This window comes from Camellia sinensis, chromosome 14, assembly GCF_055761805.1.
Source record: "Camellia sinensis isolate YWXY chromosome 14, ASM5576180v1, whole genome shotgun sequence".
Lineage (NCBI taxonomy): Eukaryota > Viridiplantae > Streptophyta > Magnoliopsida > Ericales > Theaceae > Camellia > Camellia sinensis.
This window is the reverse complement of record NC_138974.1, coordinates 130,062,349-130,090,062: the sequence shown is the minus strand read 5'-3', so window position 1 is coordinate 130,090,062 and position 27,714 is coordinate 130,062,349. Positions and strand designations below refer to the sequence as shown.

Sequence of the window (27,714 nt, the reverse complement as noted above, 5' to 3'; positions counted from 1 at the left end):
AGGTGGTGCAACAGTAGAGATACAACAAATTGAAGTTAAGGCAATGGAGAAGTCGATGCAGAAAAAACCACAAGGAATCATAGCTCACCTTTGCAGCCTACATTCCAATTATGTTGAAGTTGACCACAAGGTTCATTCGGATCTTGATAAAATCTTACATGATTATGCTGATGTGTTTTAGGAACCCAATGACTTACCTCCAATTAGATCACATGATCACAAAATACCTCTCAAGGATGGTAGTCATCCCCCAAATATTAGGCCTTATAGATATCCTTATATTCAGAAGAATGAGATTAAGAAAATAGTAAAAGAGATGCTGACTTTAGGGGTTATTAGGCATAGTGTGTCTTCTTTTTCTTCACCAATCCTTTTGGTCAAGAAGAAGGATAACACTTGGCGAATGTGTATTGACTACAGAGCTTTACATAAGGACACTATCATGGATAAATACCCTATTCCCATGATTGATGAATTACTTGATGAGTTGCATGGAGCTCAATTCTACTCTAAGCTGGATTTAAGATCTGGGTACCATCAAATATGGATGCATGCTCCTGACATTGAAAAAATAGATTTTCGAACGCATGAAGGCCATTATGAGTTTTTGGTCATGTCATTTGGCTTGACCAATGCTCCATCCACCTTTCAAAGTCTGATGAATGATGTGTTTAGGCCATTTTTTAGGAAGTTTGTGTTAGTATTTTTTGATGATATCCTCGTATACAATAAAAGCTGGGCTGAACATATGTCTCATGTGACCTTGACCTTGGAAAAATTGAGAATTCATCAACTATATGCCAAGATGTCGAAATGTGCTTTTGGGAAGCAGCAAGTGGAGTATTTGGGGCATATTATTTCTGGTTCTGGTGTGGCTGCAGACCCCGTTAAACTAGATGCTATGTCCACTTGGCCTAGACCTCAATCTTTGAAAGCTCTTCGAGGATTTTTGGGTTTGACTGGCTATTACTGACGGTTCATAAAAGACTATAGCAAGATCAGCAAACCCCTTACTACATTACTCAAAAAGGATGCCTTTAAATGGTCTAAGGATGCTGAACAAGCTTTCGTCGTATTGAAAAGAACTATGACTACTGCTCTTGTATTGGCTTTACCCAATTATGACAAACCTTTGTGCTGGAATGTGACGCTTCTGATAAGGGGTTGGGAGCTATATTTATGCAGGAGGGACAACCCATAGCCTATTTTAGTAAGTCATTGTCTGCTAGAAGCTTTGGGTTATCTACATATGAGAAGGAATTCTTGGTTGTAGTTCCAGCTATTACCAAATGGAGGCATTACCTTTTGGGTAGGCATTTCCACATTCAAACAGATCACCAAAGCCTCAAATTCTTGCTGAAGCAGAGAATTAGCACTCTCATGCAACAAAAATGGCTTTCCAAACTCATGGGTTTTGATTACGAAATTGTATACCGGAGTGGCAAATCTAATCACGCTGCAGATGCCTTGTCCAAAAAAGGCGAGAAAGATGTCTTATTGCTGCATGACCAAATGAGCAGTATGTTAGCTCTCTCCGTTGTCCTTTGCCATTAGGTTAAGGATCTTTGAACCAGTTGGGAACAAGACCCTTTTATCCAATAACTTATCGCAGATTTGACTCAGAATCCAACCATTCATCCTTGTTTTCTTTGGTGGCATCAAATGCTCTATTACAAAACCAGATTGGTGGTGGGTAATTCACCTCAGCTAAAAACCACATGCATCAAGGAACATCATGCAACTCCCACAGGTGGACATTTAAGAGGGAAGAGAACTTATAGAAGAATCAAACAAGGCTTTTATTAGAAAGGCCTCAAGTTTGATGTACTTAAGTTTGTGGCTGAATGTGACGTTTGTCAGAGGAATAAGTATGAAATAGTGGCAACACCTACGTTGTTACAGCGCCTTCCCATTCCTACTAAGCTTTGAAGTGATATTTCGATGGATTTCATTGAAGGATTACCCATCTCTTCCCATAAAACTGTGATCTATGTGGTTGTGGACAGGCCTAGTAAATATGCTCACTTCATTTCCTTAGCCCATCTATATACTGCTACTGCAGTAGCTCAAGCATTCTTAGATAATGAGTTTAAACTTCATGGGATGCCTTTTTCTATTGTTTCAGACTGAAACCCTGTGTTTATTAGTAAATTTTGGAAGGAATTATTTCGATTGCAGGGCACTAGCTTGTGTATAGGTCCTTTTTATCACCCCTAAACAAATGGCCAAACGAAAGTAGTTAATAGATACCTTGAGGGGTACTTGAGGTGCTTAGCGGGAAACAGACCTACTGTATGGACCAAATGGCTATCTTTGGCTGAATGGTGGTATAACACTACTTACCATGTCACTACGGGAGTCACACCATATGAGGCCTTATATGGTCAACCCTCTCCCAGTTTGCACCACTATATTCCAGAGAATACTGATGTGGCAGTTGCTGATACTCTGTTGCAGGATAGAGATGCTATTTTGAAGTTGTTGAAGGAGCATCTAGTTCAGTCCCAACATCGAATGAAACAACAAGCAGATAAGCACAAGTCTAAGCGAGTTTTTTCTGTTGGGGATTGGGTTTTCCTTAAACTTCAGCCTTTCAAGCAAGTTTTCCTAGCATTACGGAAGAATGCTAAACTAGCTCCCAGGTACTTTGGTCCCTTTCAAATTCTGCAGAAGTTGGGACCTATTGCCTAAAAATTAGATTTTCCATCTTCCTTCAAGCTACATCCAGTGTTCCATGTCTCCTTATTGAAGCCTAAACTGGGTCAAGGTATTGCTGTGCAACCTTTCCTTCTACCTACCAGTCCTGATGGGCAACTATAATTAGAACCTATTGCGATTTTGAATAGGAAACTGATCAAGATGCATGGTAGGCCTATTACCATGGTTTTGGTCCATTGGTCTAATTCTATTCCTGAGGATGCCACCTGGGAGACTTGGTACTCCTTGCAGCAATGTTTTCCTCATTTTCAACCTTGAGGTCAAGCTTCCTGGAATGATAGGATTTGTTCTGTTAGGCAGTTGTGGACCGTTATTCTGTTACGGGATCTGTTATAGGAAAGGGGGATTATATATAGGGGAGCGAGTTACAGATGGGGGAGGGTTAGTTATATCTGTTCCTTTCTTCTTTTTCTTTTTCTCTCTTGTTGTAAAACTCCATGGAAGAGTTCTTCCTTTCGTTTGATGAGAATTAAATAACAAAAGCTGAGTTTTTCTTTTCTAATTTTTGAGATTATTTGCTAGAAGCTTATCAGAGAGAGAGAGAGAGCTCCATACTTGATATATGGTTGGAGAGAATGCCTTATTATCTTGTTGTTGGAAATCAAGGGTAGTGCAGAGATTCAACAATGGAACCCAATAGAGGCTGGTAGTTGTTGCCGGAAAATCAAGGATTACACATTGAACCTTACACAAATTGAAGAGAGCAGAGGAATAGAACAAGAGGAAGAGAAGAAAAAGAGAGTTGCCGAGAGAAGAGAGAGAGAGAGTCGAAAGGGTTAACCGGGCTGATTTCCTTGACTATGGCATTCTCAATTCCCACTGTAGGGTGTGATTTTTACTTTATTCCCATTATAGGGTAAACCGGCTTTACCAATGCTGTTTTCTAGAAAACAGCTTTACCAATGCCATTTTTGGTGAATAAAAAATTAATAAAATTTTCCTACACAAAAACGACTTTTGAAAAGCCATTTTTACTTAACGTGTTATTAATTTTGACTTAATGAAAAACGATTTTCATAAAATCGTTTTTTTGTAATATTTTTTTCTCAATTTGTATTTTCAACATAAATATTGTTTCTGAAAATAAATTTATTTCATAAAATGGTTTTGTGAAAAACGTTTTGTAATACGGCTTTACAACAACTACTTTACAATAGGCGTTGGCTTCTGTTTAGTTCTTAATCGGATTGGATCATGCTATTGGGCCTGTGGTGCCACCACGGGTCCCATTTTGATAATCTGAACCGTTTAATGTGTAGAACTCGTCGAGTACTATAAGGCTGTAAAAAATCACGTTAATCGGATATCGGTAGCTATGTGATCAAATCAGATTTTTGTCAACCGTTAATTTATTCACCGTCTATTTTTTTTATACAAACTGATTTGATTACATAGCTACCGATATCCGATTAACGTGATTTTTTATAGGCTTACAGTACTCGACGAGTTCTACACATTGAGCAATTCAGATTATTAAAACAGGACTCGTGATGAACTTCCACGGACCCAACAGTACGATCTAATCCGATTAAGGACTGGACGGAGCCAAAGCCCTTTGTAATAAACATTTTCCTGGTCTTTACAAAAGCAACCAAACGAAGAGCAGAACTCCAACACAGTTTCCACTCCACTCCAACGCAGTTCACTTTGTTACTCGCCAGAACTCAAAAGGAAGACCGACGACGAAGAGCAACCAAACGAAGAACGGGCAACGCAACACCACCGACGAGGAAGACCTTCAGCAAACATCCACATTCAGGTTTGTATTGCATAAATGAGGGTTTTCATTTGAGATTTGGAAATTAGGGATTACTGAAACTAGGGTTTTGAAATGGATAAAATTTTGGTATTCGTAAGCTATGTTTTGCAGGAAAGATCTAGTTTCATCAATGTTGAACAAATTCTTCTGTCAAAAAATTTTTACAAAATAATTTTTCATATTTTGTATTTTATTTTAAATGGTTGTCATTAAATTCATTTCTGTCGAAATGAATTTGTATTCGTTTGTCATGAAATGGTTGTCATTATAATCGTTTGTCAAAGATGTACAGAATTTTTGTTTCCAATAAATTTTTTCTTTCATATTTTGTATTTTATTTGAAATGTGGGCATTAATTTATTTTCTTTGCAAATGATTTTATTTCCATTTTCATTGTAATGAAGGTAAAAAGTGAAATAAAATTTGTTGTGTTTATGTTTTGAGAGGGCAAAATAAATTTGAATATATAGAGTGTAATGAAGGTAGAGTTTGCATATGTATAGGTTTGAATATATAGAGTTGATATAGTGTTAGAAACCTATCTTGTGTATGTATAGGTTTGAATATGTACGTTGAAGATTATATAGAGTTTCATAATTTCGGCTTTGTATGAGGCATCATAATCAAATGTCATATACTAACAGTTCAAGCATGGAAATATGTTTCCCAAATGTGGTTCCTTTATTATTTTGAAAATATTGAGTTAGTTTGAATGCAAAGTGTAGGTATGAAAGTTCTGAGCATTATGTTCTATTGGGGGGGGGGGGGGATATTTTGCGAAATCGCGAGGAAGGTGTGTCGTACGACACCGAACCACAGGGGTTGTATAATGTGCATAGGGGGATAACATTGGGTGAGTTAGAGGCTATGATGGTGCCGAAGGTCGGTACATACAGGGAAATAATGCAATTAAAGTTTAAATGTAGACTCCCATGTCAGGGGAAGTATAGGCTGCTACCGATCAACGATAATGAGACCTTAACTAATGTGTTAGAGCTCACCCAGAAATTAGGTTCATATTTTTTGTTGGAAATCTATGTGGAGAAAGAGAGTAGTTTTGGTGGCACACATATGTCAATTCCGGTGGTGGGGGGGCGGGGGGGGGGGGGGGACATTCACGCAGATGTTGACACAATCGCAATCCCCTGACAATACAGTTATACAGTCTGCACACATGTTCCCTCAAGATTACCCGCCATTCAATTATTCTGAGGGTTACACGAAATTTAATGCATCAGAGAACCTAGATGTTTATTACAGTGCCGAAGCAGATCCAATTCGTACAACAGAGACAACTGCCCAAATTTATGCATCCTCTGATGATACAGTGCCATTTGATGATGAGGCTGGAGTAAGTGATGAAGATTCCATGGAAGATTTTGATGGCTTAAGGGGAGGTGAAGACATTGACTTTGGTGATGACGAAGTTGGAGGGCATGATGATATGCAGGACATACTCCCACATATCCATATCCCTTTCTACCATAATGGGAATTTCGACAATGTGGGTTCCGTCACTAGCCGCAATGTTGTCGAACGTTGGCCATTGTGGGACTCTGAAACTGCTCATTTGGAGACAAGAATGATCTTTACTGATAAGAAAAGCTTAGTGGACGCTGTTCAGTTGTATAACCTGAAGCGTAATCAAGAATGCAAGGTCGTAGAATGCAAGTTCAGAATTGCATGCACCTCCCTCACTTGTGTACTTTCCTACCAACATGAACAACCTAAAACTCATATTAGTCGAAACTGACAACAATCAGCCTATCCTTGAAGAACCCAAGTGCTACTCATTGCCAACAAAAAAAATAGAAGGTTCAAATAAGAATAAATTATTATTTTTCATGGTTTTAGAGCAACACTTGAAACTATTGAGTGACCTTTCACTACTTCTTGGCCAAAATATAGCAAAAAATATTAAGTGATATAAGTTTCAACCAAAACGAACACAATTTGGCCAATAGCTAGATCGTGCAGTTAATATTAAAGTTCCCCAAGTTCCTCCAATTAGGGGGCTCATACAGTCCAGTCAGAATCTGTAGAATAGATAACACTTACAAACTTATGTTGCTTGGGGTTCTTCCAATACTAAGGGTACTAAAGTTGAAATACAATCTCAAACCGGGCATGAGAATGAGTCACCTGCTAATATCTGGAGTTCTAATATAAACGGTGAGTCCAATGGTAGCAAGGAGTGGGCTGTTGACAAAAAAATAGAATTTGGGAGACGACACGACGTCAAAGGCAAGTGGTTGGGGGTCCAGTAGAGGGGGTCGAGGTTCTTCGAGTGAAAAGGACCAGGGTAAAGTTGAATTACAGTCGCAAACAGGATGGCAGAAAGATTGATTAGGCGATTCCTAGAAGAAGTCGAGTAAGAATGATGACCACATTGATGGGAAGGAACGAGGGGGTTGGCAGAAAACAGAATTTGGGAACTGGAGAAACAATCTCAAAGTCAAGTGGTTGGTCCAGTTGGGAGGGTAATGCAGTTCAGACAGATGACGTGCCCTCTTCAACGGCACAGAAAACAGAACAGGTAGCTCAGTCAAGAGCTTCCCTTAACTAGGCTTCTTCAAATAGTGATGGTCTGGATACAGAATTTCAATATCTGAAACTCAAGAAGATAGAGTCACCATTCAATCCCGGGAAGTCCAATGAGGAGGACGACTCTGGTAAGGGAGGGGGAGTTGACAGAAAACTAAACTTGAGGACTGGAGAAACAAGCTCAAAGCCAAGTGGTTGGTTTAGTTGGGGTAATAAAGTTCAGACAGACGAAGTGCTCACAATAAAGGCACAACAAATGTGAATGTGCAACCCCATTAAAAACTTCCCTTCACTGTGCCTCTCCATCAGGACAGTAATAAGAGTCACCATTCAATTCCTGGAATTCCAGTCCGAATGAGGATCACAGTGATGGGAAGTCAAGCAATGGGGGGTTCACAAAAAACAACATTTGGGGACTAAAAAAATAATCTCAAAGGCAAGTGGACGGTTTGCTAACAACGCAGTTCTGGGAAGGACTGGGTGTTTGACAAAAAGCAAAAATTGGGGGCTGAAATGAAAGGCAAAGTCGGTCGTTCGGTAAGGGGGCCAATACAGCACACACAGAGGATAAACTCTCTACTAGACCACAAGAAGCATAACACCTATCTCAGTCCAAAACAACTGTTGCTTGGGGTTTAGGGGATGAGGGCCAAGGTACATTACAACTACAATCTCAGACATTACCGCATAAACAATCTGCTGTAAATGTCTGGAGGCCCAACAAAACCTAATTTTGAACTTTAAATTCCCCAATCAAAAATGCAAATCCTAATTTATTCAAAACAAACCTCAATGTCAATGATGGAAGGGAGAGGTGCGACCATGTTTTGAGGTCTTTGTCTTCTTCGTTCTTACTACAACTCTCACGGTGGCCTTCGTCTTCTTGGCCTCCTCTGCGGTGCTCTTCGCGTCTCTCTCTTCTTTGCCTCCTTCGCGGTGCTAACGTTGAATGCAGAGTGTGTGTTTCGGACTGACCAGACTAGTTTTATGCCAAAACAAAACCCTAAAAAAAATTACTAAAAACGGTTTTAGAAAAGCTGTATTATAAAACGGGTTTCGTAAAACCGTATTATAAAACAGTTTTAGCAACACCGTTTTATTTTATAAAATTAATTTTGACAAACAATATTTATGTTGAAAATATAAATTGGAAAAAAAAAATATTACTAAAAAATGGTTTTATGAAAACCGTTTTTTATTAAGTCAAAATTAATTACACGTTTAGTGAAAACAGCTTTTGTAAAACCGTTTTTGTGTAAGGAAATTGTATTAATTTTTTCAAAAATGTCTAAGACGCCCTTTTTTTCCCACCCCCTTTGACTCTCTCTCTTTCTCATTGGTTGGATTTTCCTTTTTTTTTTTTTGTTTCCCTTGTCCTCCAATCACCACCTGCCACATGTGTGTGGGGTGGTGGGGGTGGTGATTGGAGGGGGTCTCCGTCACTCCTCTAATTTTTTATTCACCAAAAAAGGGGTTTGATAAAACCGTTTTTTAGAAAATGTCATTGGTAAAACCGGTTTACCCGATAATCGAAATAAAGTGAAAAAGACACCCTAGGGGAGGAGGACTAAACTTTTTTTTGGTTGCATCGGAAAGAAGGAGGACTAAACTTTTGAAAATGCCATAGTCGGGAAAAAAAACACCGGTTAACCGGTTGCCAGGTTTTCATTTTTCACAATCAAACAATTCAATGATCTTGATCATTTCTTTCTAATCCAAGGTTAATACTTAGGCTGCATATGCTGTGCAACCCTAAAAACACCACCCTTACCCAAAATATGAAATAGAAGGGTTGGATAGTGAGTGAGAGTCCGGATCCTCTAGTAGTAAAGCAACAGTGAAATACTCGTCTAGTTTTGAAATTCCATTTTCGCGCCTTTGCAGAATCGGAATTGAGAATTCCTTTGTTTGATTTCTTCTCATTTTTCCCAAGAAGAGAATTCAGAGGTTGGGTTCGGAGATCTATCTAGGGTTTCTTCTTCCTTGCTTTTTGTGCAGGTACTACTATCCCCCACTGTATGTATGTCCAAATTAGGGCTTTTTCTAAGATTCAATTGGTAGATTTTGATTTTTATTAGATTGAATTTCCCCTCTAAAGCAATGCGTTTGCTAGTCTTTGATCGCAGATGGAGGCCCTTTACTCAAAGCTCTACGACAAGTACACCAAACTCAAGGTTTTCAGCTTTCTCTCTCCCTCACTATATATATATTTTGTACATGGTTTTCTCGTTTAGCAGCCCTAAATAGTTTCTCGGGAAAAAAATAAAAAGTTTTCGTGGAAGATTTAGCGGGGAGAAGAAAATTTTATGTTGTGGTGTAAAAGTCATTTTCTTGAAACAAGGAGGGCCTCATTTTCTACCTATTTGTGTCATCTTATTATTATTTATTTTGGTAAAACTAATTTGTGATATTATGCTTTTTTTAGACTGAAAAAGGGTCTAAAATAGACGAGTTCAACCGCGAGCAGGAAGCCAAATTTATGAACTATGTCTCTGGTATTTATTTCTCCATCTTATTCTTTTGGTTGTCTTTTTGATATTTCCTAGTTCTTATTAAAGTTCTGCATAAGTAAACTTGTATAAAGCAAAATTCATCTCTGTATATGTGTAGTGTGTGTGTTGAGTTGAGATATGTTTGATATATGGAATTGTTTCCAATTTCTAAAACTTGTGCCTACAATTTCCACATATGAAGAGTACAGTAAACACCATGGGCTTAGGAGGGATGTGACCTGAGGAAGCACTTGCTTCAAACTCTCCCTCTCTTGTATGACTTTGGGGTGGACAAGTAGCAAATCCAAATCTTCAGCATGAAAAATCAATTGGATCTTATGATACAGGGCTAGCTACTGAAGATGCAACCCATGAATTCAAATCTTCAAATCTCCTAGACTTGGCCTGCAAATCAGCTAAATAGAGTACCTGAGTTCTGTGGTTAGACAAAAATCATTGCAACTGGTTTGTTTGGCTGGAAAATTTTTTACCTAAAAATTTAGTTTCCCCAGTTGAATCAAGTTCGAATTGATGGAATTCATGCCTAATGTGGTGTATATACAATTAATTTGGTTTTAGAAAGTGGCATTATGACATGAATTTGGCAGGATAATGAGTTAATACTTAATATATGCAGAATATTGATATATAATTAAGTGGGAACAATATGTAATAAAATTTTAGTTTAGTGGCATACTGATCACTATTTTATCTTTTTATTGAAAAAGGTTTTTCCATTCAGTTTGGGAGTTCTGTATCCTTTTAAAGTAAGGATACACTCTGTCTTGTAGGAAGTCCTTACCCTTGATGAAGGCCATCAGCATATTTGCTGAACATTCCTGGGAGTCAGTTTATGACCTCAAAAGCACCTACTGAAGCTTGTTTGATGGTTAAACAAACATGTCATTTATTGCGTGTTTTCAACGTGTCCACTTGATGTAAGGGGACACACTGTCTTATAGGAATTCTGTACTCTTTTTTTCCATATAGTGCAGTCAGTTTATGACTATAAAGACGCATATTAAAGTTTGATTCATGGTTTGCTGTCCTTGACTGAGGCTTGAATTTGATTAGCCCACTCTTTTATGGATTTTGAAATTTAATGGATTTTACACCAGGAAGTGAAAATCGTCATATGATTAACCAAGATTTTATGCAACCTAAATACCAGGAGTTTAGAAAATGGCATTTTAATTGCCACAATTCTCAATAGCTTGAAAGACTCAAAAACCAGTATTATTTCCATCTAGAAAAACACCAACGTATTATGGCCTAGTTTGGGAAGACTAAATAAGTGTACTTTTTGACTTTTTATGAAATATGGGTTGAGTTTGGGTTGGGTTTGAAGTGATGTGTTAGAGATGTGATGTGACTTAAATAAGATGATGTGACTTAAATAGGATAGTGACTTTTTGACTTTTTGTCTTTTTTCAATCATGCCAAACTTGGCCTTTTCCTGAGTGGTATTTTGATTTTGCCACCGTTATGGAACTACTTCCAGAACCAGAACTTGTAGCCTATTAGGATGTGAAGGAAGCCCTAGATAAGTGGACTATCCCAAATGTGAAACCAGCTACTATTTATAAAATTGGAACATTTGATTTTACCAGTAAGAAAATTATAAAACTTTTGAACATGCAGTACCTTTACAGAATAATGATGAAATCAGTAAATTACTTTATATACAGGATCTGGCACTTTTTTTCAAAAAATATAAATATATCCATATAGGATTAGTCTAGATAGCCTTTAAACCCTTAACTTTGTAAGGGCAAAATACTTTGTCATTGCTGTATTCTTTAGTTGTCTGTACTTTTTTTTGGTAGTCAAATGGGACTTGGAATGAATGGTTTAAATATGTACTGTTATCAGTTCAGATCTGACTAAAGAAAATATGAATAAGGTTGCCCTTGGTCAGGATTAGGTTCAGTTGGATTTGGTAAGCAAATGGGAACAGAATATAAGCATTTTAAGTGCTTAATAATGTATTTTCTTTATTTGTTGTTGCAGCTGCGGAGGAATTGATAGAGCACTTAAGAAATGAAAATGGCAGGTTACATGGACAAATCAATGACTTGAGAAGTGAAGTGGCTTCAATCAGGTAAATATTTTGCTAGTGGGATTGGATTCAGTTTCAAAGAGATCCAGAACCATAAAATTATATGACGTGTAACTTTGGCTGCAGATATACAAAGGACAATCAACTTGCTGAGTATCAAAAGCTTTTAATGGAAGAGAGCCAGAAGAGTAAGACTACTTGATTGTTTAAATGAATGTTATATTTTTACTCTTTTTTTTTAGAATATGAATAAGTAAATATATAAATAGAATGGTGTTTCCTTCTTTACTTGGTGGTTCATCTTGCATGTTTGCCATACGATGAAATTTGGGTGACCATGGCAATATATGCCAGAATCACTCCGTCCAGCCATTTTATTTCTGGTTGGGAGATACTTACACATATTTTATGTTGGAATAAAAATGTCAGACCTAGTGCAAAAAGACTCCCGCTTAGAGGAGTGCCTGGGAGAGGTAGTAGGTAGGCAACTTTTACCCCACTTTTCCGTGGAGAGGTTGTTTCCCTTGACTCTAACCCATGCCACAACGACAAAATGTGTTGAAAAATCAACACATTCTTAAGGCTATGTCTAGTTCTATCTAGATTTTCTACCATGTTCTCCTCATGGTGGGTGTGGGCAAAACTTTGGTATTTGTTCATTAATAACTAAGAGTTCAATAAATCGGTTGAGATTATTTGTTCATCAACCACCTCTCTCAAGTATAAATGGCCAAGGATGGTCTTTGGTGTTGTTTGGTAAAGAGAGCCACCAAAGAGTCTGAAGGCAACAAAACCAACAACCCAAGTGTGGAGATGTATACGAAGTGTGAGATGTTCAGGTGCCTCGTTGTGTAGTAAAATCTGTGTGAGTGAATAAGTGAGGTATGCTCATGTTTGTGCTAAGTATGCTAGTTTAAGATGTGAATGACATGTGTCAGGCACTTGCAGTTGTGTAAACTTTTAGTTGTGGGTTGTCAATAAAAAATTTATATTTTGTATTCTGTTGCAGTGTATTCTTAATACAATGCTTTATTTTATTTTATTTATTCTTTGGGCTTAGAGTTTTAGACTTAGTGGAATTTATAAGAGTTTGAATAGTAGTTGAGTAATGTCGGCACACCATTCCAAATATGCATATGTCCATTATGACGTGTGTGTTCACCATTCTTTCATTAGGCCCGTGGAGTTTTTCTTTTTCCCCCTCTTAAATCCTTGAATTATTGAGACTGAACTACCTAAAGGCTAAATGACCTTGTTGGCCCTGTTACAAATTATGTACAAGCATCCACTTCATATGATTGATATGATTCATTCTATAGCCCACATAACTCAGTTGTTTATCTGGGAAATTTCATGGTTGGAACTCATTTCACTATAAATCAGTTATTGAACAAATAAATCTTTCATGGGTGAACTTCATTAATTACATGAATAGGTTATTTGCTGAAAGTCTAGGCGGTGATAGATTTTGATCCATCCTTAGTACAGTGGCTCAAATATATTTCAGGTACAAAGCTTTTAGAAGAAATTGAGGGGCTTAAGAACCTGCAACTTGAGGGACTTTGTTGCAGTGCAAGGGAAGACAAAATCGAAAATGAACAACTGCATATGTCTGGAAGCTTGCAAATTGGATCAGACATACTTAATGACTTCGATGTGAATGTCACAAGAAAACGCAGCAGAGATGATGGGACTACTGCAGAAGTTATGATGACTCCGTGTACCAGTGATCCACTTGAGTGTGCCCTGGAAAGCAAATCTGCGAGTGATATATTCACGCAAATTGTGTCAAGTGGAACTGGTTTGAATATTGTTCAGGTATAGATGATAATCATACACATATCAGTTAACTCATTCATTTATCTTTTCTTTTTCTTGTTCTTTTCTTCTCTTTTCTGACTAACTTAATTTACAATATTTAGCCGGAGTGTTGTAGAAGAAAGATTGATCTCTCAGGTATGCATTCAGGGATATGAAATTTCTTTTATCCTCCTACTGGGCATTATTTTCATGTGACCATGTCTAACTGTTTGTTACAACTAGAATGTTTAGGTGGCATAAATCTCACTGGTGATGCAAACTGCATGTTTCAAGATCTTCTTGAGTGGTCACTTGGTATGAAATTATCGACTGCTACGCAAACTGAAGGAAAATGCATCTCAGCACTTCATCAATCAAGTGGTAATTCTTGATTCTGTATTTAAGTTTCTAACAGTTTTAAATAACGGTGGCTAATATTCCTTTTTTACTTTATTCTTTGGCACATTGATATATTTGTTTGAATTGGCATTTTGGCAATTCATCATTCCTTCAGATGTCAAAATTATTTTTAAAACCCAAGGCGTATTAGCCTATATTTTGGGTGGCTCTATACACCTCTCAAATTTGTTGTTGGACACCCCATTTCTTTGAGCACCCAATCCCAAATTCAAATTTTGTTCATTTTCTTTGAGCACTCCAATTAATATCAACTGTGCCCCTCGTCCACCCCAAACTCCCTCCACCTCCCGTGCTGCCACTACAGCCGCACCACCATCTCAGGCACCCCTAGCCCCCTCCCCTTCCCTCCCCACAGCTTGCCGCCACCTCCCATCCTGCCTTGCAGCCGCCTTTCCTTCATTCTCCGTAGCTTGCTGCTGCCGTCCCCCTTCTATTCCCACTCTCTCAAACCCTAACCCTAAACCCCATCTCCCCAGTTGCGGTTGCTCTATTCTTTCTCAAATCACGTTGCAATCTCCTCACAGATCCAGTGGTCCTCCCCACCGGTAGTCATGACTGCCACACCCCCTTATAATCTCCCCAGATCTGGTTTGTGGTCTACATCCAAACAACACCATTTGTTTAGTGGTCTAAATGCACCCACTTTTGGGGTGCAGTTTGGCCACCCAAAAAACTTTTTCCAACTAATGGCTGAATTTTTAGTAGAAATGAAATGACTACAAACGGTAGTTTGCAAGGTGAAATTTGTTAACTGTTCAAAATACATAAAATTGTTAAACTCCAGTAGCAGTGTTCAGCATTTAATATCTACTGTTGTAAGGTTGTGGTTATTATTACAGGTTACTCATTCAGTCTGACAAGGGTAAATAAAGGAGGTACAGAGGAAGAAGTGGAATTGGTGTATAGTGTGTTGTCGTTGGGTGCATTTGAGAGAGTGGCACCAGAGTGGATGAGAGAAGTCATAATGTTCAGTGTGAAGATGTGCCCTATCTTCTTTGAGAGGGTATCCCGGGTTATCAAGCTCAGTGGCGGACTTGCATAGGGACGGCCCCTCCCAAGTTTTTTTTAAGAAAAAATTAGATTTTTCTCGAGTTCAGGGCACAAAAAAGGTTGAATTTCTCTTGAGTTCAAATATGAAATTGAGATTCTCTATATTTCATGAATATTTGTAAAATGTGTAGAGGGATATAGCCTTTTAATTTTATGAAACCTTGAAGTGTTGACACCTAGTTCATTTGGATTGAGGGTTACTAATTAAAACAGTTAGATAAAACAAGAGATTGTTTAGCTTAGTTGTCATGTAAGCGTGATTTGGTTTCATCTACACCTTGACTTCATATAATAGAGTGATTTGGTTTCATATATACCTTGACTTTATATAATAGATTAGATTAGATTAGATGACTTTAGTAACTCTATTTTATTAGTATTTCAATGAGATGATGTCTAATTGTTTCACATGTTATTTAATAGCATTAATTTCATTGAAATATTACATCTTTTATTAAAAAATAAATAAATCAAAGAGGTATGCATATTTTTTATTTGCTAGATTGTTAATCAACAAAATAGTTTACAAGGGTGGTCTAATCAATTATATAATCTAATTAGTAGATCAATATTATAAGAAAGAATAATAAATTGACTTAGATTTATTTTTTTTTCATTAAATACGTTTCTTACATAAAAAAGGATCTTTTGTTAATAATGTATCCAAGTCAACTCATAATTTTTTTTATGCATATCTTGGCCCTTTCAGACATTTTTTGTTTTTATTTCTATTTTTACCTGTCTACTTTTGTCATCACTCCATTAGACCACCACTGTCTCTACCACCGTTGCTACTATCGCCACCTTCACCTCTACCTATGGCTTGCCGCCACTACCATCACCATCCAACCATAGCGAATACAAATATTACTAGTATGTTAATTTTAAAAACTTTACTAAGAAAAATATTTTTTAAAAGACGTTCTCTGAAAAATATGATTTTTTATTTTATGTCAAAACAAATCCAATGTAAAAAAGATTGCAATCTAAATTGAGGACTTCCATATGCGGATTGTCCAATTTTCACACTATATTTGTTTGGAGATTTTTTTTAGGATCATTGGTATTAAGATTTTATAGTATAAAGGATATTTAATATTTTCATAATGTTTAAGGTCTCTTAACATCGATCCAGAGAAATTTCAATCCCAAAGAAATTCTCTTCAGAGAAATTCTAGACTTTCCAAATAATTTCTCAAGGTTCAAACTAGAGAAAATTGAAATTTCTCTTAAGTACCAAAGAAATCCAGAGAAAATTTGTATGGCTTTGTGTGGCTCTATCTAGAGAAAATTGTGTTAGAGAAAATTTGTGTGGCTTTGTGTGGATCTATCCAAAGAAAATTGTGTAAAGAAAATTTGTGTCGATTTGTATGGCTCTATCCAGAGAAAATTGTGTTAGAGAAAATTTGTGTGGCTTTGAGTGGCTCTATCCAGAGAAAATTGTATAGAGAAAATTTGTGTTTTTGATCAAACCAGAGAAAATTGAACAAAAACAAAAAAACAGATAAGAGAATTTCTCTGGTTTAGGCATGGAAATACACCAATCAAGCTCATGAACATGAAGTCAGATTTTACTCACGATTGAATTTTTAGCAACAATTTTCTCTGTGTTTTCAAATATATCTGATTTGCTTACAAATTTATCTATGTTTTAACGAAATGATCTACTGCAATTCCAATTTACACAAACAATAAACATAGACCCAACCACATACATACATATATACAGATAAATCCAGTACCTTCTGGAGCTGATTGTAGCTAACATCGCCGCGATGCTTTGACCAAAATCCATGGGTAGAAATTGATCGATTCGAACAAGATAACGAGTACAATGACGACATACCATTACTAAATTGATCAAACTAGAATCCGAGTTCGATGTAAGCCTTGAGCTCGTTGAGGTCCTCGTCGGTGACGCTCTTGCTCCGCCGTCTGCATCTGTCTTTACGAGGCAACGGTAGGATGGTATTGTTGGAGCGGTGGTGGTGCTGTCGGAGATGAAGACCGAGAGAGGAGAAAAGAGCAGAGAGAGAGAGAGAGGGGGTTTGGTTTGGAGAGAGATAGAGAGAAATGAACTCACCTTAGAATGAAGATCGCAAAGAGAGAGAGAGAGAGAGAGAGAGAGAGAGAGAGAGAGAGTCAAATTTCTCTATGATATATGGGTGTGGGGTTGAGGGACTTTAGACGTCATAAAATAATATCGTAGATCTCTTCCATTACTAAAAATATGAGAGAGATCTTAGACTAATTTTCCCTATTTGTTTTAGTGACTTCTTTTTTTTTTTTTTTTTTTTTTATAAATATCTTGTGGTCGTTCTCATCTCTCTTTCTTTGTCAAATCATGAACCTAATCACTTGTTAATCTTAAAATTCTTGTTGAGAGGGAATAAAAATCACCACAAGAACTATGTGAGTCCTGACACTATTACGTGGCACAGTTATAGATTATCACGTGTATGACAGTTGTCAAATCCTAATCAAACACTACATTAGTGATTTATATTGTGAAAAACTCATTAAGAGATATGATTTTATTGATATAGAAGTCTTAAACAGCTGGAGATTGTTTGAGAAAAGACTTTTGGAGCACTTAGATTACATGGCAGGGAAGACACTGAATTATTATAAATAGACTATACCCTCATGGGTTGAGGTACGTTGTTTTGATAAATGCAATTTGTCCATTAAATATTTTTATAATATTGAAGGACTAACTTGGGCGTCGGAGGACCCTAGTCGTTTAACTGTCGGGGGTGTTTTCTCTTGTAAATGGCGATCACGTGGTGGTTTTGATTATCTTATTCGTTGAATTTCTTCATCAAGTACCAAATTTTCTATGTCCTTATAATTAGCGCCGTTTGTGGGAAACAACAAAATTCAATTTCGAGCAATATAAATACATCAATCTATAATTATCACGAGCATGAATTTTTTATACCGGACTTAGCTAGAGACCATTACTTTGGTTAGATACGCCACCGGACTTGGCTGGAAATCATACTTTGGTCAAGTATGCTATCGGACTGAGATGGAGTCCAAGCTTCATGGATCACATGGGCAAGACGAATTGTGCTTCTCTTTGGTAATCATTGGATCTTGGGAGCAGGACGAATTGTGCTTTCCCTAGGCAATTTTTTGAGAAATCTAGTTTCATCCTCAATTTTTAGATTATGATTTTGACTTGTAGATTTCAATGTGGAATTATTTTAAGCCAAAACTGTGTTTTATGTCTTCTTGCAATTTTGTAGAATTGTTTATGATTTATGTTCTGTGAATTCTTTTTGTAGAGTGACCACAACATATTTATTGAACATTGTTAAAATATCATGAATTTTAGAGTTGTCTAAATAATTTAATTGTAATTTTATTTATGTAAACCTAATTCTGAAATTCTGGAAAATAAAATAGAAAAAGCCAAGATTGCAACTTCAACTATTTATGAAAAAAAAATTTAAATTTTTTTTACTAAGTGTTGTGCTAGTATATTTATCTTAATCTTGTACTATAGTAGTTTATGTATGTATGATATTTTTACTAGGGATGGTCATTTTCCTTTGCCTTGCTCCTCACTTGTATCCATTGCCTCGCTCCACCCTAATTTTCCTGCCCCGATTAAGAATTATGACAGGGACGGGTTTTGCTTCCCCTGCTCTGTTCGACCCAAATCCCGCCCCAATTATATTTATTAAATATAATTTTATATATAATTGTAAACACCTCATTTTTGACCATCCTCAAGACTTGGATGCCATCGTTTGAACACTCGATGATCATCCATGTTCGTGTTCGTCTTGAGTTCTCGGAGGTTTCGGTCGCGCACTTTGCCTCAAGACCTCTCGACTTGTTTGTTTTGTGCTTGGTTGTGCACCAAACACTTGTGTTTTTGCTTCTGAGGGCAGAGAATGGCTTGTTGGCCATCCCCACACCTCACTGGCCTTGGCTTGAGGCCACCAGCCCTATTTTCTTGCTACCGGCCAAATATTTTGGTCAGTCTGCAATTTTTTTGGTCGGCCGGCCATTTTTGTTGGTCAATTGGCCATATTTTCCAGCCGACCCCTTTCCATCTGCTTTTGGCAGATATTTTATGCCAGTTGTGACAGCTGGCATCCACATTACACCCCCTCCATACACGTGTATGGAGGGATTTGCCTCTTGCTTAGCTTGCTTAGGAAGCTTGGCATTTGAACCTTTATAAAGAGGGAGCTTCTCCTCCCTCCTTCAGGTTTTCAGAAAAATTAGGGTTAGAGAGTGAGATATAGTTTTGTATCTATACTCCCTTGTTTGATCCTATTTTGTGCCTTAAAGTAAGTTTTTGTCTTACTTTTGCACTTGAACACTTAGCATTACACCATCCTTGGGTTGTTGAGGCATTAGAGGGTTATTGTTAGGGTTCTTGAGTTGATTTTGATAAGAGAAAGGTACTGGAGTGGTGTTCTTGAAGAGGTTCTTCAAAGGTGAGAACCTACCTTCTTTATTCCCCATTTTTGCACAAGCTTTTAACCTATCTTGCTTATTGTTTTAAGCTTCGACTATAACTGATAAAAGTTCTGATTTTGTGTGTTTTAGAACTTTGTTTAAGGTCACTTTGAGGTTTGGGATTGTCTCCCCCCTCCAAGGCCTTGTTAGGCCTTGTTTTAGGCCATACCTTTTGGCCATTGCTTTGGTCTTTGCATGACTTCTCTACCACTGAAATCCAGACGATTTTTAGTGGTGGAGAGGTGGTTTTGAGGTCCTAAAAAGAAGAGGGTCATCCCCTCTCCTTGTTGTCTTTAATGCTTGCATAAATGGCTTATGTGGTAGCATGTGTGTTTAGTTTGTTTTAGCTCCATGTTAGCATGTATTAGGCTTTGTTTTGCCATGATACACCTCTGTTTTAAGTTGGTTTAGACATGCCATATATGTTTCATACACTTGTCTTATAATCCCATGATTTGGCCTTAACATGCATTATGTTGTAACATGTATTTTTAGCATGATTTTGGCTCAACTCCATGAAGTTTTTAGCCTTGTTGTAGCATGCTTGAGCTTTGTTTTTCATTGTTTTGGTTATGCTTGCATTGTTTTGTATAGCCACCATGCGATCTAGCTTGTTAGCTTTGAGTGTCCAAGTTGCTAGCATGCTTTATGTGGATCATTTCAGTGGTTTGGCATCACTTAGAATGTTATTTCAGTCCATATTTCATGCTTATAAACTTACACTTATCACTCCTTTAATGTCTTAAAGAGTTTGTATTTTATGCCTCATGATGTGTCATTGTGTATGCCATCATGCTTAGGTCATTGGGATGCCGTCTAAGTGGGTTTTTGGGCTCATTTTGACATATCATAACTCTGTTTTGGGTTGCTTAAATCATGCCATATTTGGTTGTATTAGTTGTAGTGTAACACCTCTTTGATGGCCTTGCATGCCTCATGATTTTGTCCCTTTGTTTTAGCTTGTTTTGGCTTTGGTCATCGCATGTTTTAGGTTCACTTTAGCATGATTTAGGACTATTTGGGGTCATACTTTCCATATGCTCTTTGTTTTGTATAGTTTTGGTTCAAGTCCCTCGACTAGTCTTAGGCTTCAATCTTGAGCATGCCATGCTTGACTTGTTTATGTGATTTGGCATCACTCCTAGCTTCATTTCAGAGCATGTAATGTTGTCACATTTGCATGCTTTTCATTCCTTTTAAATGTACTTAAAGGTTGCCCTTTTGTGCTTAAAGTGATGGGCCATTAACATGCATGTTTGTATGTGGTTTTGTCCCTTATCCCTTAGCATTTTGGCCACTGTTTTGGACCTATTAGAGAGCTGTCCATCTTGGTGTAAGACCATTCCCGCATGTTGTTACATGCTTGCCTTGCATGTTGTTGCATACTTGGCCTATTAATATGTTGTTGCATGCTTAAGCGATAGTGCATTTGGCATGCATGCTTTTGGTTTTACGTTGCTTAACATGTTGTTACATGTTTGCCTCACATGTTGTTACATGATTGAATGAAGTCACATGCTTGTTTGCATGCTTATCTTTGCATATTGTTATATGCTAATTGCCTTGTGCAACATTGTTTGTTTGCATGTTCATGTTGCATTAGCTTGCTTACATGTCTAGGTTGCATAGCATCGAGCATGCATTCCTTGCCCCTTGATAAACCATGATAGAGGTTGGGGGTCCCTCATTCGTTTTGTGTGCATTTCATTCCATATTGACTTGTACACTTGGCTCCTTTGGCCATCATGCATCGAGATGCGCGATTGGTGGCCCGAGGGTCGAGAACCATACTCCTTTGAGTCTCAAACATGATAAGGAGGGTGGTGGTACAAACATTGCTTTGGAAATGCATTGCCATGTTCTGTCTGTCATCTGCTGCAGCAAAACAGGATTTTGCAGGAAGAGATGGCCGGTCGACCATCTTCAGTGCTGGCCGGCCATTAATTGTTAGCCGTGATTACCATAATTGGTCGATGACCAGTTCCTCATGGCCGGTGGCCTCACCTCTTGGTTTGTGACCTCCCACAACCCTCAGGGAGTAGTTTAGAAGCAACTTTGAGACTTGCGCAGTGTTCAAAGGTGCAGAACAGTGTAAACAGAGGCAGCATGAGTATGGCGATGGGTTTCCGAGCGAAGCCGTACAAGCATGCATGCATCCCTCGCCTCGAGGCCATTTCAGCGTTTTAATAACTTAGACTGGTTATTTATTTCGATTTGTTTGTGTAATTAATTAATTAGCTTGTTAGTTGATTAGTTAGTTGATTTGTATTATTTATTCGGGCCCTCCCTCGAGAGGGCGCAATTGTGTAAGAAGCGTGCGCGTGTGTGATGCATGTCTTCCAACCCCCACTTCTTTCTCCCTTTTATTCAACCGCTTATGATGGTTAGTTTTAGGGCATATTTGATTTAGCATACCTTATGCTATGCATGTTTACATTCATTCATCTGTATTGCATGCACCAGGCTCGGCGCATCATGCTAACTGCATACTATTTCAATTCCAACTTGAATACGTGTATCAAGTTGTTGCATTTCACTTGCCATCCTTAGATTAGCCGAGCCTATTCTAGTTGCATTTTGCATGCGATGCATTAGCCATTTTAACATGGACTTGGATCATACATTTGATTACTAACATGTTCATTGTTTTGGCTCGGAGTACACCGTGAGTGTTTATGCTTTAGCATCTTGCATGTATGTGAGTGTTAACATGAAAGCATACTTACCATGAGGCTAATTGCTTATGTGATATAACTGCCTGAATGCCTGTGGGTGAAGGTTGGATTGCTTGAATTGGAATAATTCATCGAAATCCGTGATTTAGCCTACTTACGAGTAGCAAACTTCAAACCGTTTTTCAAACAACGAATATGCGATGTTTTGTTTCAAATTAGGCGATCTAGTCTATACTTGTGTGTTGTGCGCATCACATAGTAAATTCTAGCTAATTAACTGGAATAAGAACACATATGTTTTCAAAACTCGATATCATGCTTAGTACAGGTCGATCTTCGGATCGGGCGAGCGGGGGTGCTCATAGATGACCTTCCCCAATCGTACCCAAGTTCCAGAGCCGAGGCAACTTTGGTGATGACGAACACGTGGCCTTAGGCATGAGTCAGGGTTTCCTAAATTTTCTCAAAATAAAATATTTAGGTGGTGACTATGTATCTGGCAAAGCAGTCACTGTTTGGCACTTCTTTCTTAAAAATCTGTTTTCCAAAACGATTTGCTTGATTTGGACTCTTTGGTGATTTATCAGTCTTGCATTGCACATTGCGAGATCAGATTAAGAACCGTGACATTTGAGTCCGAACTGTGGTAGCATAAAACCCACGAGGGCGTGTCCACAATAATATATATAATTTATTTATTTTTTATTATAATAAAATTAAGGAAAAATTATTTATAAGTCCTATTAGGGAGACTTATGCTACATATGATCTTACTAAAAAACTTATGTTCCCATAAGTCCTGTGAGAAGTTTGTTGACACATTTACCCTTAATATTAGTTGTTAATATCATAAATAATAGTAAAACCATATATAGGAAATTGAATGTTACCATAAATCATATCTATATAAACGTAACGTAACATGACACGTTACGTTATCTTTATGTAGGTGTCACGTTACGGTACGTTTATATAGGTGTCACGTTACGTTATGCTTATGTAGGTGTCACGTTGCGTTACGTTTATGTAAGTATCACGTCACGTTACGTTTATGTAGGATCTTGTGGAATATATTCCTATCTAAATAGGACTTGAGACTCTATAAGAAATTACACAGGACTTAGCTTACCGTAAGTGTCTGAAAAAGGACTTATAAATAAGTCTCCCTAAAGTTAAAATACTAAAATATTATACTTAATATTAATTTTTATTCATTTATTTTCTATCTTATATAATATAATTCTCATTAAATATAAATTATTTTTCATATTATACTATATTATCTATAATTTTTATTAATATTTTCATTTTTCAACTTACAAAATTAACCTGTCTTCCGTCCTGCACTTGCCTTGCTTCCGCCACCCCCCTCCCCGATTTGCCTCACTCCTGATATGATACAGGGCGAGGGTGGATTTCTATAAACCCGCCTCAAATTTGACCAGTGACCATTCGTAGTTGTTATTCAAATTATTATGTCATATAATTATTTACATTATTATGTCACATTATGACTTGAATTAATTGTTTATGATAATAAGTAAATTTTATTAATTGTTCTAGAAAATATGTGTTAATATTTCTCCTTTATCAATCGTAATAAGAAGATATAACATCGCTGGTGACCCAAGTTTATAATTAGTAGTGATTATTATAAAAATTAATTAAAATGATCAACAAATTGTATGAAGTTGGATGTACGGGTGGTACAACATGGAAGATATCCATGGCAGACCGTTCCCTTGGGGGCAAACCACAAATGTCACTACTTGAGTATGTAATCCTGGTAGTGGGCATCTCTAATAGTTACAATTGATACTAATTATATAATTTTACTATAGCGGCCTGGGTTAAGATCCGACCTTTTTTATACTCTTTGATTTGGAGTCTAGTATATATTATTGTTGTTCATACTTCTTATAGTCTTGTTATTGATTGGGAGTGGTTGTTTGGAGTGTTCGGTTATGTTTCAAACAAGTTAGGATTTAGTATTTCAAGAAAAAAATTTGTCTGCTTATTCTTGGGTTTGCTCAAGTGGTCTTTTCTTCGCTCGAACAGTCTTTCGTTTCTCTCAGAATATGTTCGCAATCTGAACTTCTGGAAGTGGGGCGTTCTTCGCTCTAGCGGTCTTTTATTCACTTGAGCGGTCTTTTGTAGGTTTGAACTTCCGAGAGGGGTTTATTCTTAGCTCGAGCGGTGATTATCTCGCTTGAGCGATCTGTTCTGCTGGGGAAATTTTCTAGGAGTTTGGTTTTTTCACTCGAGCCATGTTTTCATTGCTCAAGCAGTTTGTTGTGTCTAACACTCGAGCATTGTTTTGATCGCTTGAGCGATCTATGCATATAAAGCTGTGGGGAAAAGATATTTTTTCGCACTTTTCTGCTTTCTCACTCTCTCAAAATTTTGTCCAGACCCATTTTCTCTTTTTTATCTCTAGTTCTTGCACAAATCTTCCTCTACACTCTAATCCATGAGTCTCATGGTATACGTGCTTTGGGATAAAAGCTAGAGCACGGGGAGGTGATTGTTTCAATCTAAAAAGTTCAAATTTTTATCGTCGTCGATTTTGGGATTGATCTTCCTCTCTCTTTATTCTTTGAGGTAGGGACTTCTTTAATATCTTTGCATGTTTTTTTAACCTAGTTATGTGCTCTTGAGTATAATAGTGTTTTGGGTTATTTGGGGTGGATTTAGTTTGATTTGGGTTTGGATATGGGATTATAAAGTAGAGGTTTTTCTTGGAAATGATATTGGAATGGTTTGGTATTGAAAATTTGGGAAGTTGCTTTTGAAATGTGAAATGTTGAAAAGAATATTTGTTTAGGGGTACTTGGAAATCTTTGGGCATTCATGATTTGAATAAATGATAAGGGAATTGTTGAGATTTAAAGTGATATGGTAATAATATCTGTTGGGTTGGAAGTGGAGTTGAACATGTATTGTTACTCTAAGTATTGAAACTTTATATTTATATCTATCTCTTGAATTTATCTTTTGTATAGAGATATCTGTTTTGAGCTATCGGTGGAGGATCTTTGATTGTTGTAGAAATTGCATAAGGACTAGGCTAACTAAAACCATTCACTCATGCATCCCTCATTGAACATTGTTTCATGTTTATACATTGAAAATGTATTATTTTTGAGAAAAATTGGTGAATACCTTGGAGAATCTAATTAGGGGGTGTGGTTGCGGTTTATATTATGATGGCCTACGTATCCATGGTGAAAGTCTAGAAACCCGCGCGGTTAGGTGTTGATCCTTCCAGTTAGTACCAGTAAAATAGTTTTGGTAGTGCTTGTATAGCCTACTGGCAGACACGTACCTAGAGATTCCCAGTGTGTGTATCCACTGCCATGTTTTCTATTCTAAAAATAATGGTTTATGAATTAGATTATAAACTTGGCATTGTATTGTTTGAGAAGAAAAATGCATCGTTTTGGTAAATGACATTTATGTGCATTCACTATATGACCTTGTTAAGCAACATACAGTATATTAAATTAATCTCTATTGGGTTTTAGCTCACCTTATGTGGAAAATAACTTTTAGGTAATGATGAAATGCCTCTGCCAAGGAATTAGCTTGGGAAGATGTTGGAGTTGAAAGCTCATTTATTGTATTGTAAATATCTGTTGTACAAGCCTAGGGCTTTTAATTGTATTAGGCTTGACCCACTTTTACTATAACCAAGTATCATCTTGGAAATATGTAGCCATTAAGGCATGAACTTCTCTTTTCTCTTTGTTCTATATATATATATATATATATATCTCCATCACATGCTATAGATTCATAGCTTGGAGTTAATGAATGTATCAATGCATGTGACCTCATCTTCATACTACATTAAAGGAATTAATGAAAGAGAGAATGTTCCAGTAATATGCCTTTAATGAATGATTGAATCTTATGAGCTTCCGTATGTCTATTGAGTATTACAAGGGTATCTATTGAGAGTTATGAGTGTATCTATTATTATTTTGGGGCATTACATTTACCAAGGAGGGTTTCAAATCATTCGTGGCTATGGCTTAGAAGTTGATAACCTCTATGGTGAGATTTTGAGTATAACTTGGTAAATTACACCAATAATTTTAATAAATTTGTGTGTAATTATACTTGCATTTATATTGTAATGTTGTGAATATCATGCTTATAATCTTATTATTTTTCCTTAAGAAGAAAGATATGTTTGCTATGTTGTCTTTCTGGACTTTGCAGTTTATGGCGTTTTATGCCAAGTTTTGATAATGAAGAAATGGAAGCTAAAAACGAGGTTAACGATACTGTGGAACTTGGTTGACTTGAAACCATGACTAGAGCCAAATAAATTTTATCACTTAGTGTTTTAGCTATTAAGTACTTTATGCTTTCAGTTGGTGTTGTATCTAGATATTTTTATTTTTTATTTTAGTGTTGTTTGAACTTATAGTTATGTATTAGAGTTGAGATTTTCAAATAAGATGATAAATTTTTATTTAGTAAGTCTTATTTTTTATTTAAATTCCCTTGACGTTCCAAAATTTTGGGATGTCACATAAATCTCAACTTGGTTGTATGTTCAAGTTTGTGGAGTCCATCATGGGTTCCATTTTGATGATTTGAATCGTTCATTTTTTGTAGGGCCCTCCATGTATATCACTTATGAAAAAATTAAATCGCTTCAATAATTATAAAATTTTCATTTGATCACGTTTGTATCTAAAAAATAGATGATCTGTTTAAAAACATGCCTACAGCCCATTTTTTCCGAGACAAGTGCAATAAAATGAAATGTTACAACTATTGGATCAACCCTTTATGTATATCACTCGTGAAAAATATTAGATTAATCCTCCTAAATTTTCATTTAATCATATTTGTCTACCAAAAAGTATATGATTTATTCTTAAAAACATGTTTGTCGTCATTTTTTTAGAAATAAATACAACAAATAAAAAGGTTAAAATTATCGGATTGACCCATTAATCATATATATCTAGAATCTTACAAAATGGAAACCATGGTGGACCCCATGAGCCCGAACATGAAGGTTAAGTTCAGATTTGAACTTGAAAGAAAAACTCAATCTTTTTGAAACATTTAATTTTGTGTTATTTTTTTATTTTCTTGATCTGTCTAGTTTAAAAGGATCTGAAGTAAATTTTTTCCCAAAAATATCAACAACAAAAGATCAAAATTTATTATTATTATTATTATTATTATTATTATTATTATTATTATTTTGAAATTGCTAAAAGCAGCCTAAGGGATGGCGTTAATATTGAAAAAAATTGTAAAAAAATGTATAAAGTATATTGAAATGTGTGAAAGTGTCATGTGAAGAGTGTTTTGAAATTATGAATCTTTTCACATTATGCATTTCTTATTGACAGGTTATTATTAGCAAAAACGTTTAAAAAAAAAAAAAAAAAACTTTAGTGATTTTTTTTTTTCCTTTGTACTTTTTAAGTTTGTCTAATCTAGTGGCACCTAATGGTAGGGTTGTTCAAATACCAAAAAACCATTTAAATCAACCCGTCAATACAAAAAATGGACAGTTTTGAATAAGGCCAGTCAATTGCGAGTGTCAATTGTTTAAAAAAAAGATTTCGTAGTTAGTAACGGATTTTATTATATTGCAATTGAAGCACTTATAATGCTCAGAAAATTCACATCCATTTTATAATTACCAATCCATAATTATTATCCAATTTCATAATATAAGTGTGAACA

The 27,714-nt window shown here is 36.6% G+C and overlaps 1 protein-coding gene across 12 annotated transcripts; it reads left to right on the top strand.

Moving 5' to 3' along the window:
- The first annotated feature begins 4,277 nt into the window (after positions 1-4,277).
- Positions 4,278-15,156, top strand: TTN9 (titan9). Of its 12 annotated transcripts, none has more exons than XM_082904149.1 (10): positions 4,308-4,477; positions 8,906-9,019; positions 9,148-9,195; positions 9,447-9,516; positions 11,524-11,614; positions 11,699-11,760; positions 13,080-13,390; positions 13,495-13,528; positions 13,625-13,753; positions 14,632-15,156. In XM_082904149.1, exons 3-10 carry the CDS (start codon positions 9,148-9,150, stop codon positions 14,832-14,834), a joined length of 948 nt encoding a protein of 315 aa, XP_082760275.1. In that variant the 5' UTR covers positions 4,308-4,477; positions 8,906-9,019; the 3' UTR covers positions 14,835-15,156. The 12 variants fall into 12 exon arrangements, with proteins under 12 accessions (XP_028104249.1, XP_028104248.1, XP_028104247.2 ...); XM_082904148.1 differs by having other exon boundaries at positions 9,135-9,195; XM_028248440.2 differs by having other exon boundaries at positions 9,135-9,195; positions 13,616-13,753.
- Positions 15,157-27,714: the final 12,558 nt, after the last annotated feature.

Coding starts and splice junctions, on each gene's coding strand:
- TTN9 (XM_028248439.2), top strand. CDS start 9,148: ATGGAGGCCCTTTACTCAAAGCTCTACGACAAGTACACCAAACTCAAG. Junction 11,615..11,698: donor AGTGAAGTGGCTTCAATCAG/GTAAATATTTTG, acceptor CTTTGGCTGCAG/ATATACAAAGGACAATCAAC. Junction 13,754..14,631: donor AGCACTTCATCAATCAAGTG/GTAATTCTTGAT, acceptor TTATTATTACAG/GTTACTCATTCAGTCTGACA.